The 15518-nt window shown below is 48.8% G+C and overlaps 1 protein-coding gene across 1 annotated transcript in view; it reads right to left on the bottom strand.

Moving 5' to 3' along the window:
* Positions 1-2270: 2270 nt before the first annotated feature.
* The window catches only part of LOC142559349 (uncharacterized), a 30623-nt gene continuing 17375 nt past the window's right edge, over positions 2271-15518 (bottom strand). The window contains exon 4 of the mRNA XM_075670962.1: positions 2271-2386. Coding sequence (XP_075527077.1) covers positions 2271-2386 — 116 coding nt within the window. The remainder of the gene's footprint in view (positions 2387-15518) is intronic.

Here is a 15518-nt window from a genome sequence, read left to right as displayed (position 1 = left end):
ACTCAAGGTTGGATAGCCACACAGGGTTAACCCTTGCCGCCAGGAGAAAGGAAGTAAAAAGAAGAGTGGAGGAGATAGGAAAGGTCAAAAAGTGAGAGATAAAGACGAAGATTCGAGGAGGGAGAGACAGGAAAAGGCGACTGCCGATGTCCTCCAGGTGGGTCAGTCTTGAGGTGCCGTCTATGTGAAGCCGAGCCCGAAGAGGTGTGTTGCCTCCGCCGGGGGGTCTTAAGGTCCAAACACCCGGCATCGGCTCAACCCCCAGCATCCCCCTTTCCCGGACACGGCTAAGCCGCGCACGGTCAGACGAGGGAGGGTACAACCTTCATGTGCTCGGGTACGTGGTGTCGCAACACGCCAAACGCATGCTGACACAGACGCTCCTGCCGGGCACATGACCTTTGATACCAAATCAGATGCTGCAATTACAGCACTAACTATTGAGCACAATATCAGGCTGAGGGACTGAGGTCCAAGCGAGGGCCGTCGAGTTATGCAAGCAGATGAATCTAACAAAGGTGCCGAGGAGTATCGAGAAGAAGAAAAAACGTGCCTCGAAAGCGTTTCTTTAACGGAAGGACCTGTAAAGCGTATGTCCCGTTTAGGACGATTATATTGGAAAGAGACACGTGGTGAAAATGCACCGCTGGGTATCTGCTGGAAAAACATGAGTAGCTCGACATAAGGGACGCGTTCTTTATGTGTCTCCACGTATGCAGACCATATCACTAAATGCGTAGCGTGAGGACTGCTAAATACCATTCAGACATAAGAATTTGCGATAGCAAGCCGCAATAGACATAAAAAAACTGTTAGCAGTGATGCAACACATTCACCGACTGCCACAGCACCCCAAAAAAATTGCGCAGCCTATTAACATCACAGTAGCGCTTTCAGCACCAAGCAAGTCAAACAGTAAGTCTTTGAGGGAAGGCCAGGCCGGCGCGCACAAAGGAAATAAGGGGTGAAAAGAAAGACAGAGATAGATGTCATTCGCCGCTTACCAACGACGAGCAAAGCTATGTATGACGTGTAGACTGGCAGGTGCCTTACTAATAGGCTACATGGACATAACGGCAATCTAAACAAGGAGAAGCCCGATGGCTTTCTCGCACTTCACTGCAAAAAATGCGCATGCCTACCTATTTTTATTGATACTGTGATTCTCGATAAAGGCGTGAACGAGTTGATCAGGCTAATCACTTAAGCAGAGTACATAGCCATCCATGGTGAAACATGTATCTCCAAAACTTCCATCTGACTACAAAAATAATTTTTGCGGCTGGCGTCAATGCTAATCGCAAGATATGTCAGCTACATGTCACGCTATCACTGTGAGTATGCTCAGAGCACGTGTTCTGTTGCGCACCTAGTGACGGTCACATGTGTGCTTGATCCCGCTAATAAGCTGTTTGTTGAAACTTGGCGCCATGTTTGCGTGTGTTCTGTGTCGCTCTTTTGTCCTGTGCCGGGTGCGCTGCGCCGAAAGCATTCAGTCTGTAGTCGTTGACTTCGAAAGTCAGATATACTTGGGAGGAATTCTGAGGAAGACACCAATTTCTACGAGGCTTATGGCGCGCGAAAAGACGTGATGCACACAGGCGCTGACTTACAACAGCGTTTATATCGAGTAATTTATTTCACGGCATTCCGTGTCATTGCCTTTCCGCGCGCTATAAGCATCATCATGTCATACCAAGACGCTTAAAACGCTGTGTTGCTAAAAATCAATTTTGAGATACACCTTATCGAAGGTTTGCGACTAAATGCAGTGGCATTCCAGTAGCCTTAGAGATTCAACGCATAACAAGCCCGATTGTTAACGAAGTTCGTGGAACGGCAGCACATTTATACTACAAGTTTCCCAGCGCTTATCTCGAAACGACTTCCATATTTAAAGCTCGTGCAATTTGTGCATTGTAACATGTGCGCTAATCAGTTAGAAAGTTCAGTGGATCATTGCTATAGTTATTCAATTACGCATTCTGATTTCCAGTGTATTACCCGCCTCTCTCATTAATCCAGTTCAATGAGTAGATTTGTGTTATATGCCACAGCCGACATTTAAAAATTCGGTCAATGTTCAAAAAATACATCCGGTATAATGAGCCATTACCTAGCAGCCCCTTATCAGTACTGTCCTCAAGAAAGGTCTGCTTCTAGACAAAAATAAAGTTCGGGCAGTATTTGTCATAACGACGGCAACGATTAAAGTAGTCAGGCTGTGCGTGAGTTCCATGCAATGAAACTCTTTTTTGAGTTGTTTTTACTTACGAGCAGGCCGTCTTCGCGTTGAGCCCGGTGTCCTGTGCGCTGGTCGAACCAAACTTTGCGTCACACTGTCGCAGGCTGGCGGCCAAGCTGGTCTCATCGCAGCTGCCTTCTCCTGCCTCAGGTGAACAATAAAAAAATACGTGGGATGAAACAGGGCACCCTGTATTTCACAGCGAGGTCACCGTGCACTCAAAGTTTAAAAAATTGTGGGTTATAGCTTATCAAAGCTCCAAGGCGGGCGATGTGGGACGCCGTAGTAGGGGGCTTTCAATTATATTTGAACACCTGCTGTTCCTTAAGGTGCGCCTGAAGATACGAGCATCATTGCATTCCGCTACTGGAGGAATTTCGTCGCCGGAGACGAGAATCGAACAGGCAACTTTGTTTTCGGCAGTACAAAGACACAGCCGCTGAGCCGCTGACGCACGTCACTGTGCACTTAACAACACCTGATGTTTTATTAAATTAAAACTTTCTTTGCGAACCCTCCCTCATCGCGGCTAATACTGGGTTACAGGGCGAACATTTCGCATGCAGAACGGCACTACCATCTGTACGACCCTTACACGTATTATTGCTTCTCGCCTTACTTCTACGCAATCACGCAGTGAAAAAAACAACTAATGCGTAAATATTCCCATTGAAACAAATACACGTCATTAAGAACACGATTCCTAGTTAAATGAAACCTTTCTGTGCATATTTTAATTGGATTTGGAGTTTGGCCCACCCTTGGGGTGGGTCTTTCGCCAAGTAAAGTGCAGTTCACTGCTGCACTGTCTCCAGGATCCACCCGCCGAAGTCGGCGCGGTGCCTCTTGTTAGATTGTCGACTCACAACAAAGGGGGCCTAGGCAGAGGCAGCGTAGCGCACCGTCATGTGGGTCACGTGATGGGTGTCTACGTGTATTGTCGTCTTCACTGGCAGGTAGGTAGGTAATCTATGTTCGACAACACACTGTGCAGAGTACAATCAGTTGCTTGGCAATTATTCAACAGCTTCACGAAAGCTTCGTATCTCAAATTCTAAGATATGAGTGGATTCTACCTACATTTTTCAATTGCGCAATGCCAGTAGCCTTTTTCGGATTCCGCCCCCATGGGAAAGCGCCCGCCGCGACTGGGAATCGAACGCGTAACCATGTGTGCACAGCGGCAAAACGTCACATACGATGGGAAACCGCGACTGGTCACCTCCACTCAGACACGAGCCGCGTCAGCACCAATACGACAAAAGCAGGTCGCATATCCAGCGTTTGCACGAATGAGAATTTCTAGCCCGTCGCATGCATGAGCACGCTTAAACATGTGCACGCTTAAATAATAAATGAATTTTTAGGGGTTTTACGTGCCAAAACCAGGCTTTTATTAAGAGGCGCGCCTTAGTGGGGGCTCCAGAATAATTTTAACCACGACGGGATCTTTAACTTGTTCCCAATGCACGGGACAGGGGCGTTTTTGCATTTCACCCCCATCGAAAGGCGGCCACCGCGGCCGGGATTCGAGCCCGAGACCTCATGCTTAGCAGCGCAACAACATAGCCGCTAAGCCACACCAGCGGGTTGTAAACGCTGGTGTATTGCATGGAGGGACAGAGGAAAAAGCGAGACGCCTGCACTGGCGTGCGCTGCTTTAGTCACCGGCGAAATGCAGCCACCGGAAAGAAGTATACCGCCTTGCTAGACACCACTGTTGCGGACGCAAGGGGACGCACCGTATCCAATGGCGTGACGCGCTAAGAAATGCGATACGCTACTGTCGCGTTTATGTAAACGCTCGCCGCATCATACTTCACCGAATCCGGTGCACCAAGGCGCCCGAGGAAAGGCAGCACGTGTTAATTTTCGGCGAAGCTGGTACTTTCAGAGCGCCGCTACAGCTCAATACGCTCGGAAGCGCTCTCACTCTCGCCTTACGAGCACGACCGCGATCTGGTCGATCGCCATCCGAGATGCAGCACCGTACAAATCAACGGAATGTACCATTACACATCTCGGCTTCAAAAGGCGCGCACGTTCGTTAACTGTCGTTCCGCTGCGAACAATGTCTACGCTGCCCATGCTTCAATGAAAAAGCATGTAACCTACAAGCACCATGATAAAACTGCACGATAGATACTAGAAGCCTTCACTAACGAAGAAACCTAAAAACAAATCCAGGCAGTAGCTCCTCTGGGAGTTGTCTAAGTAGGCGTAAGCATAGTGCCACTAGCTCCTCTCCGTGCAGCCCGGTGTCATTGTCTATCTTATCAAACTGGATCCTACCAGTACAAACCCTCATCAAACCTTTTCGGTCGTTATCGACATTATCAGACTAGATCCAACCCTTACATGTTGCTTTCAACTTAATTGGCTTCTTAGCCTTATCATTCCTTCTCGGTCGGTATCAAGCTTATCGCAATCGATACAATTCTTATCAATGCTTATCTGTTCTTATCAACCTTATTGGAGACGATCCAACCCTTATAACTTTCATCGGTCTTTATAACCTTATCGAACTTGATCCGACTCTTATGAACCCTTATCGGCGCTTATTAACCTTATCAGAATTGCTCCGACCATTATAAGCCCTAACCGCTCTTTAGTACCTTACCCAACCGCGTCGAACCATTATCAACCGTGATGAGACCCATATAACCCGTCATCACTCCTTATTAACTCATTGACTGCTTATATGTGTGTTGCGCGACGTGAAGTACATGGGGCCTAAGAAATCAGTGGGACATCTGTCAGTGAAGGAACGCCTAAACGGAATGCGCATTCCACGACCACCCAAGCACATTGGAAATGTGGCGTGTTTCGGCATTAAATTTTCGCAAAACTGTCTTTTTTCCGGTCTGCAATGCTTGAAGTTGGCTCTGCATGTCGACCTAGAGATGGCTTTTATACCATCATCACCAAATCTTTCACCAATGTCTTCATAGAACCTGTTCTCATTTGACATTTGTTTTGTACCGCCGGGATAACACATTCATATGGCTCAGATATGTTAACTTTCTGCAAGCATGGGTATTTAGCCTAGAGGGTACGACAATCGGATTCTGAGCGTGGAGTTCTAGGTGCCAAACTCACCACGGCCAACGTTTTTCTTTCGAGTTTGCTTTGTTTCATACATTAATTCGTTTATTACGATTCGTCCTACGTGACAGACGGATGGACGGACAGTTTCCTCGTTGGGTAGACAAAGAAATGCTTACGGATTTAATATCTTAGTGCCCCGTTGATGACCCTGACGGCTACGTATAATCAGGAATACCTTCGCTGTAAGATTCGACAACAGCGACTTAGATGCATGTATTGGCATCTTTTGTCTGTGTTTTACTTTTTGTAATTCTCCATGCATACCACATGAGCGTGATTAGTACAACTTGTTGTTCAACAACATGCCTGCTTCTGTCATTGCAATATTACGGAAAAGTATAACTTAATTAAATGTTGGTTTTTAAGCATTACAAGAAATGCTACGATCATTCTCTAGAGGAACTTCTCTCAATGATTAACAGTCGTAAACCAAAAAAAAAGAACATGTGCGTCACACATGAAAAAAAATATATGCATATGGGTCATGTTATTCAGTGTGTAGCGAAGAGATTGTCGAAGAGACGCTAGTGGGTTCAGCGCTACTGGCTCTAAACGCTAGTGGGTCGAGCGCTCCTGCTCAGCAACGGCTCTCGTGCTTGGAAGCTGTGACTGCCCTGCCCGTCGACGTTGCGCTGCTCCTGAGCTCTGCCAAACAAACACCTTTAGAATTGGTGGAGGTGCGGTGTAACCTCAGACGATCATCCTGGAACTCCGGTCCCGTACCCTACCATCTACCATGCCCCAAGACGCCTCCCAGCAAACGCCTCCTCCTGCACCCACTGCGTGTCCCGGGGTGCCTCGTCATCGCGACCCTCCTATCTACACTGGAGCGGACGACACTGACGTGGACGAATGGCTCACGGCGTACGACAGGGTAGGCGACCATAACAAGTGGGATGAAGCAGCCAAATTGAGCCATGTTCTGTTCTACCTCGCTGGAGTGGCCAGCCTGTGGTATAACAACCATCAAGCAGAGTTCCAGACATGGTCGGAATTTAAGACTTCCCTCGCCGATGTATTTGGTCGCCCTGCTGTTCGCAAGCTGCGTGCCGAGCAACGTTTGCGAGAACGAGCTCAACAGCCAGGCGAAACATTCACCAGTTATATCGAAGATGTCCTGGATCTATGCAGGAAAGTCGATTCGACCATGGCGGAGTCTGATCGAATCCGAAACATACTGAAGGGCATAGAAGACGACGCCTTTAACATGTTGCTGGCCAAAAGTCCACGCTCTGTGGCTGAAATTGTCACACTGTGCCAGAGCTATGAAGAACTCCGCAGGCAGCGGTCACTGACCCGTCGATCTCTACCGCGTGACGAACACCTCGCTGGTTTGGCTGCCATGTCCACCCAGGCAGCGTTGCTCGCAGAAATGAAGGCGTTCGTCCGCGAGGAAGTTGCCCGGCAACTCTCGTTGATGGATTTTGCACAGCCGCAGTCGGTACACGCGCCTACGCCAAGTTTTGCGCCTCCGCTTCGCCGCGTCATAGCGCAAGAACTGCACGAGGTTTTGCCTGAGCACCAGCAGCGTGTTCCTGCGGCTGCGCCTCACAGCTACGCCGAAGTCATGGCCAGGCCCCAACAGATCCCGACGGCTGTGCCACTCAGCTACGCGGAAGTCGTCACCCAGCCTCAACAACTCCCTCAACGGGGACCTCTCACGTACGCCGAAGTCCTCGCTATGCCCCGACAACAGCCTGCTATGCAATCACTTCACCAGGCGCCACGTCCAACGCGTCCTTCCACATGGATGGGACCTGCCGCAACGACTCGGTGGCGTACAGCGGACAATCGACCAATATGTTTTGCGTGCGGCTATGCAGGCCACGTCGCACGCTACTGTAGTCGCGTGCAGTCACCTAGCGCTACACCTTATGGGCCAAGTTCTATGGCGGGTTCTCCGCGCCCTTATTACGACGACGAACCTCGGGCTGCGTCGCCACCATTCCGCCGGTCCGCCAACATCCGCCGCTCAACTTCTCCACGCCGCCGCTCCCCATCACCGATGCGGCCTCGTCCCGAAGCTCGGGATGAGGAAAACTAATTGTCGCAGTCCATGAGGCAAGGGCTGCGACGCCGTCGAAACGCGGAAGTCCTCAACCTAGCCCGACCAATGTGATAGACGTGTTAGTTGACGGTGTGCGCACATATGCCCTCGTGGATACCGGAGCCGCTCTATCAGTTATGGACGCAAAGCTTTGTCGCTTCCTTCGAAAGGTTACGACGCCCATTGCTGGATTCGCCCTCCGCACAGCAGGCGCACAGCGTATTCACCCGATTTCGGCGTGCACCGCTCGTGTTCTCATCGAGGACGTTGTATACGCCGTCGAATTTATTGTGATTTCCTCGTGCTCCCACGAAGTTATCCTGGGGTGGGACTTTCTCGCCCGCCACGATGCCGTCATTCATTGCGCACGGGCCGAACTAGAACTGTCGCCGATCTCAGATATGACGCTTGCCGATAATGCTTCTTTTGCAAACAAACTACTCGTCAGACACGACACCAACGTTCCTCCCAACTCGTCAGTGATTGTATCAATGCATTGCAGCAGCCTCTCTGACGCCATCGCACTACTTTCTCCATCAGGCCGCTTTTACACTCGAAAACGTCTGCTGCTGCCTTTTGAGACTGTGAACGTCAAACAGGGCTCCACAGCTATTTTTGTCTATAACCCCTTCTCATACCCTGTGATGCTGCTTCAAGGCGAATGTCTTGGCCACGTGGAAGTGATCGACGCCGTACAAATTACGGATGTTCCCGAAGACACGTCCTGCGCCTGTTACAACACGCTCGGTTCTCTCGCGACGTCCGACCCTTTGCCCACAGGTGTGTTCGATTCATCTATTGCCGATGGCCTCACCCCACTTCAGCGTTCGCAGCTTCTGCGCATCTTAGAAGAATTTCGTTCTTCTTTTGATGTCGAGCAACCTTCCTTGGGCCGGGCGTCTGCTGTCACGCACCATATTGACACTGGCTCCCAACCGCCATTGCGGCAACGACCATATCGCGTCTCGGACACGGAACGTCGTGTGATTAATGAGCAAGTAGACGATATGCTTCGCCGCGAAGTGATCCGACCCTCGAACAGTCCATGGGCATCCCCTGTCGTCCTTGTTACGAAAAATGATGATGTGTAGTGTTTTATGGTGCAAGGGCCAGGGATGGCCAAAGAGCACCATGACAAAGGTAATGTTAACAGTGCATTGTGAATGATGCAGGCAATGAATTAGACAATGAATTTCTCATGGTGTATGTGACATGGCTGTAAAAAGGCCTAAAATCGGTCGCTGTGGATGGCGTAAAATATATAGTCGCTAAAATAATGACTAAGTAAAGCTGTGGGCTATGGTAATAGGGTTTCGTTAGAAGCATGATGCAATAAAACATAGCACTGACACTTAAGATTCAAGAAAGCCTTTGAATACAAGGCTGGTATACGTGAGCTAAAGATGTCCTGGCCAAATGATTTGGAGACTGTCTGTTTCAGCTAAAAACGCTAAAACTAGATTCGGATTAAAAAGCGGTTCATTGCCGAGAAAAAATTTCGGGTGAAGAGGAATATTTTCGCGATAGGCAGAAATGAAATACTTTTTCCTCTGTGTTTCTATTGCAGGGCATTGAATAAGAACGTGCAGGACTGTGAGGTTTTGACCGCACTTACTGCAAGTGGGAGGATCCCCCCCAGTCAAGAGGTAAGAGTGAGTGCCGTAAGTGTGTCCTATTCTTAATCGGCAAAGGAGGACTTCGTTATATCGTGACATTCTCTCCGATACCCAATATCCTAATTTAGGCTTTATCAAGTGCAGTTTATTCGATATCTCGGCATTCCACTGTTGCTGCCAACAGATTTTGAGCTTGTAACGCAAGTATGCTTTAAGATCTGGGGCTGGGATGGGTATGTCTATGTCCGTGTCACTAAAAGCTACTAAAGTAGCTTTCTCGTCAGCAGCTTCGTTGCCTTTTATGCCACAGTGGCCAGGTACCCAGCATAGGATGATCGTTTGTTTAGCACTATAAGCTGAGCATAGCAATGAATACAGTTCATTAAAGACAGTGTTTTTAGGTTTACGTACATTCATTAAAGCTCGCACTACACTCAGTGAGTCTGTGAACACTATAGCCTTAGTCAGATTTGTTTGCTTGATGTGCTTCACTGCAGAGAGGATTGCATATGCTTCCGCTGTGAAGATACATGTATGTGGGTTCAATGTACCGGATATTAAAAATGCTGGTCCTAGTGCTGCGTAAGCAACACCAGACGAAGACTTAGAGGCATCTGTGTAAAATTCAGCACAAGAATATTTCTCCTGAAGCTCAAGAAAATGTGACCGTATGTGTGCTTCAGGTGCTCGTTTTGATATTTCTGCAAACGAGATGTCACATTCGATAGTCTGCCACTCCCACGGCGGTGGAAGCCGCGTAGTTGCCATTATGACATTCTCTAATATCGGCACACCCGTTTCTTCAGACAATGCTTCCAACCGAAGGGACAGAGGAGGTCTAGTGCCTGGGCGGTTATGGAAAAGCCTAGCCGTAGACAGGTCGTAAATAATTGAATGGCATGGATGATGCAAATCTGATTTCACCTTGAGGGCGTAAGAAAGACTTAAATATGTTCTTTGAAGATACAGGGACCACTCGTTAGATTCAGCATACAGGCTTTGTACGGGGCTAGTCCTAAAGGCACCTGTAGCAAGGCGGATGCCTAAGTGATGAATAGGATCTAGCATTTTCAAAGCGCTAGGTGCAGCAGAATTATAAACTATTGCTCCATAGTCAAGCCGTGTTAATATTAGGCTTTCGTAAAGCTTTAAAAGGCACCGCCTGTCGCTTCCCCAAGATGTGCGCGACAAGAGCTTCAGCAGATTCATAGTCTTGAGGCACTTTGATTTCAGATACTTCAGATGTGGTACAAAAGTCAGCTTGCTGTCTAAACGGATTCCTAGAAATTTGTGTTCATGGCTCACAGATAGCCGTTCTCCATTCAGTTCTACTGCGGGGTCCGGAAGTATGCCTCTCTTGTTAGAAAACAGGACGCATGTACTTTTTTGTGGGTTTAGCTTGAAACCGTTTTGGTCCGCCCACTTAGATAATTTATTTATGCAAAGCTGCACATGTCGCTCGCAGATACTTAGGTTACATGATTTGAAACCTATCTGGATGTCGTCCACATATACAGAATAAAACATAGTATGTGGGATGGCAGACTGGATCGAGTTCATTTTTACAATAAAAAGAGTGCAGCTGAGCACACCACCTTGTGGAACACCAGTCTCTTGCGTAAATGGACGAGACAGAACGTTACCAACTCTAACCCGGAACGTGCGATTGGAGAGGTAACTCTGAATCGCGTTCAGCAAGCTGCCTCGAACTCCCATTTCAAACAGATCACGGAGAATTCCAAAGCGCCAGGTTGTGTCGTATGCCTTTTCCATATCAAAAAATACTGATAGGAAGAACTGTTTGTGGACAAAGGCATCACGGATATTTGTCTCGATGCGGACAAGGTGATCTGTTGTGGATCTACCCTCCCTAAAACCGCACTGAAATGGATCGAGTATCTTGTTGCTTTCAAGAAAATGGATGAGGCGACGGTTAATCATTTTCTCAAATAATTTGCATAGACAACTAGTCAGAGCTATAGGCCTGTAACTGTTGGGTGAGGAAGGGTCCTTGCCCTCTTTGAGAATAGGGATCACGATTGCTTCTTTCCAGACAGAAGGAATGTAGCCGGCAGAGAACATGGAATTGAAGAGTGACAGTAATGTTTTTTGGGTTTCAGGGTGTAGGTGTCTTATCATCTCATACATTATTCTGTCACTTCCTGGAGCGGACTTGTTGCAACAGTTCAGTGAGGCTTGGAACTCAGCCATACCAAATGGACGATTGTATCCTTCATTGGATGAGCTGTTCCGACCCAAATTCATCTGTTCTGCAAGCCGCTGGTATTTTAGAAATGTATCCGTGTAATGAGATGTACTGGAAATGTGCTCAAAATGTGATCCTAGACAATTTGCCTGATCCTCAAGAGTGTCTCCTTGTGTATTTAATAAAGGTAAGGAATGAGTTTCGCGGCCTTTTATTCTGTTCACCCTGTTCCAGGCTTTTCGTTCGTCTGTATATGAATTGATGCTGCTTATGTAGTTTTTCCAACTTTCCCGTTTAGCGCGGCGGCGCGTTCTTCTCCCTTGCGACTTGATTGCCTTGAAATTAATTAGATTCTCTGTGGTTGGTGAGTTACGGAGGAGATTCCAAGCCTTGTTTTGCTTTTTCCTGGCTTCCCTACACTCCTCATTCCACCATGGAATACGTCGTTTAGAGGACGACCCATTTGTTTGGGGAATGCATACTGATGCAGCCTCAATAATGAACGCGGTTATGTATGCTACTGCGTCGTCTAAGCTGAGTTCAGAGATATCATTCCAGGGCAGCTGCGTTAGTTCGCGGAACTTCGTCCAGTCGGCTGACTCAACGTTCCATCGAGGAAGATGTGCATGACACGGACTTTGTTTTTTAAGGTTTAGAACGATGGGGAAATGATCACTGCCATAAGGGTTATTAATGACATCCCACTGGAGATATGGCACAATTGTACTAGACGCTATGCTTAGGTCTATGGAAGAAAATGTTTTATGCGTAGGGCTGTAAAATGTTGGCTTTTTCTTGTTAAGCAAGCAGGAACTTGAAGTGAATAGGATGTTTTCTATAAGCCGTCCTCTCGCATCACAGCGTGAGTCGCCCCACAGTGTGCTATGCGCGTTTAGATCACCGACGACTATGTAAGGGTGACGCAGCTCATCAATAAAGCTTTGAAATGTTGTGCTAGAGAGTTGATAACTTGGGGGGATGTATACAGACGTGATGGTGACTAGTTTATTGAATATAACTGCTTCGATAGCCACTGCCTCAAGAGGAGTTTGGAGTTGCAGTTGCCGACAAGCAACGCCTCTGTCGACTATTATTGCTACGCCACCGGACGATGCAACAGCATCATCTCGGTCTTTCCGGAAAATAGCGTATTGCCTAAGAAAGTTTGTTTGTGTAGATTTAAGATGTGTCTCCTGAACACACAGCACCTTTGGATTGTATTTGTGTAAGAGTTCTTTGACATCGTCGAGGTTGTGGATCAAGCCTCTCACGTTCCAGTGTAATATTTGTGTATCCATATTGTTTGTGTTTATGTGATGTGTGTCAAGAGATATCACTTAGGTTGGCTCAAGGGACCTTTCCAGGCCCCTGGATGCGGGGTATTTCTTTTTTCTTGACGCGCTCCAGGGAGCAACGCCGTTCCTTCGGCGTTTGAGACGCCGGAGAAGTTTTTGTTACATCCATCGCCTCGTCAGAGGCGCTGGATGACGCCCGTTCAGCGGGCACTCTCGGGGGTTTTTGGGGCCTGTCTGCTCGAGCAGTGGCCCTGGGACCGGCAGGCTCGGGGGTCTGCTGGCCCTTCGTGCTAGGGGGCGGAAGAGCAGTGGCTGCTCCCGCCAGGGGGGCTGATGGCGTAACCGCCGTCACACTCCGTGTGACTTGCGCGGCCGCCAGAGGATGTGGCACTGCCCCCCGGCGCGTCACATCACTGTAGGACGGATTTGATTGGTGGTGGACAGAAAAACGCTTCCGCGCTTCTGGAAAAGAAATGTTTAGTTTAACCTTCAGTTCGATTATTTGTTTTTCTTTCTTCCATGATGGGCACGATCGCGAATAGGCGGGGTGGTCTCCATCACAGTTAGTGCAGTGGGTCGCGGAAGAACAGTTATCTGATGTGTGGTCTTTAGATGCACATTTTGCACAAGTAGCACGCCCTCGGCAGCTCTGAGATGCATGCCCAAAACGCTGACACTTGAAGCATCGGCGCGGATTGGGGATATATGGTCGTACGCGAAGTTTGCAATATCCGGTCTCTATCGAATCAGGCAGTTCACTTGTTCCGAACGTTATTATTACATGCTTTGTTGGGATTTCCTTGTCATCGCGTCTTAACTTAATTCGCTGCACCTTTACAACGTTTTGGTCTTGCCATCCATCCAACAGCTCGCTTTCACTTAGTTCAAGGAGGTCGTCATCAGAAATGACACCACGCACAGTGTTCATTGACCGGTGGGGGCCCACAGAGACAGGAATGTCACCAAAGGCAACAAGTTTAGTCAGTTTACTGTATTGAAGCTTGTCACGCACTTCCAGAAGAAGGTCGCCGCTTCCCATCTTAGTAACTTTGTAACCAGAGCCGATTGCTTCTGTCAGACATTTTGCAACCACAAATGGGGATATTGTACGGACTGTCTTGGTTTCATGTTGACTATGTATTACGTGGTATTTGGGAAATATTTCTTTTGGTTTCATCAGAAAGTTGAACGTTTCATCGGTGCGCCCCCTCTTCAGGGAGCGATCAGGGAGTGTGGGGAAATTTGAAGCCATATATAGGATTACTTTATTCGGCAGGAATGCCCGCCGCCCACCCCGGAGCCCAACCTGGGGACGTCACAGGATTAGAAAACTTCTATTCTGCGTACGCCAGCGGTACGTTCCCACTATAACCTAATATACATATACCCGAGACTGGATATATTACACAAGGTTAACCCTTGCCGCCCAGAAAATAGGAAGTTAAAAGAAATGAATAGAAGACAGGAAAGATGGAAAAGTGGGAGAGAAAGGCGAAGATGAGGGTAGAGAGAGACAGGAAAAAGCGACTGCCGATTTCCTCCAGGTGGGTCAGTCTGGAGGTGCCGTCTATGCGAAGCAGAGGCCGAAGAGGTGTGTTGCCTCCGCCGGGGGGCCTTAAAGGTCCAAAACACCCAGCATCGGCTCAACCCCCAGGATCCCCTTTTCCCCAGACACGGCTAAGCCGCGCACGGCTACACGCGGGAGGGTCCAACCCTCGTGTGCTCGGGTCCGTGGTGTCGCAACGCACCAAACGCCTGCTTGCGCAGACGCCCCTGCGGGGCCTTGTTACGAAAAAAGACGGCTCGGTACGGTTCTGTGTAGACTATCGCCGCCTGAACAAGATCACTCGCAAAGATGTATACCCGCTGCCCCGAATTGATGACGCCATCGATAGCCTACAAGGAGCAGAATTCTTTTCATCTCTAGATTTACGCTCCGGCTATTGGCAAGTACCCATGGCTGACGTCGATAGGCCGAAGACAGCCTTTGTCACACCCGACGGCTTATACGAATTTAACGTCATGCCGTTTGGACTTTGTAACGCGCCAGCAACTTTTGAACGCATGATGGACACAGTCCTCCGCGGTTTGAAGTGGCACACGTGCTTATGTTATCTCGACGACGTTGTTGTTTTTGCCTCTGACTTCACCACGCACCTTCAACGCCTACGGCATGTTTTGACTTGCTTAGCGAACGCTGGCCTTCAACTGAACCTAAAGAAGTGCCGATTTGCAGCGCGGCAGCTCATGATACTAGGTTATGTCGTCTCGAAGGATGGAATCCTCCCCGATCCAGCCACACTTCGTGCCGTAGCTGAATTTCCTAAACCGACGTCCGTCAAAGAACTGCGCAGTGTTGTAGGTTTGTGTTCCTACTTCAGGCGCTTCATTCGCAATTTCGCCGCCGTCATATCACCCCTGACGAAGCTCCTTGGCAGCAACGGACCTCTCCATTCGTGGTCGTCCGAGTGCGACGAGGCGTTCCCTAAGCTCCGTCGTTTGCTGACGTCTCCTCCCATTTTGCGCCACTACGATCCAACGGCACCTATTGAGGTACACACAGATGCCAGCGGTGTTGGCCTCGGCGCTGTCTTAGCACAGCGCAAAGAATGGTTTCCTGAATATGTTGTGGCATATGCCAGCCGTATGCTTACTAAAGCCGAGACCAATTACACCGTCACGGAAAAAGGATGTCTGGCGATCATCTGGGCGCTTACCAAGTTCCGGCCCTATTTGTATGGTCGCCAATTTGATGTCGTCACGGACCACCATGCACTATGCTGGCTGTCGTCATTGAAGGATCCCTCAGGCCGTCTCGCCCGCTGGGCGCTTCGCTTACAGGATTACGATATCCGCGTACTGTACCGCAACGGACGCCAGCGTGCTGATGCTGACGCCCTCTCACGTTCTCCCTTGCCAGACGACAATGCCTGCTGCGCAATATCCCAGCTTGACGTCTCTTCCGTCGACGTTGGGACCATCGCTTCTGAGCAGCGCAAGG

Source organism: Dermacentor variabilis, chromosome 10 (assembly GCF_050947875.1).
Source record: "Dermacentor variabilis isolate Ectoservices chromosome 10, ASM5094787v1, whole genome shotgun sequence".
Taxonomy (NCBI): domain Eukaryota; kingdom Metazoa; phylum Arthropoda; class Arachnida; order Ixodida; family Ixodidae; genus Dermacentor; species Dermacentor variabilis.
Note: the sequence above shows the minus strand (reverse complement) of the source record. Positions and strands in the feature narration are given on the sequence as shown.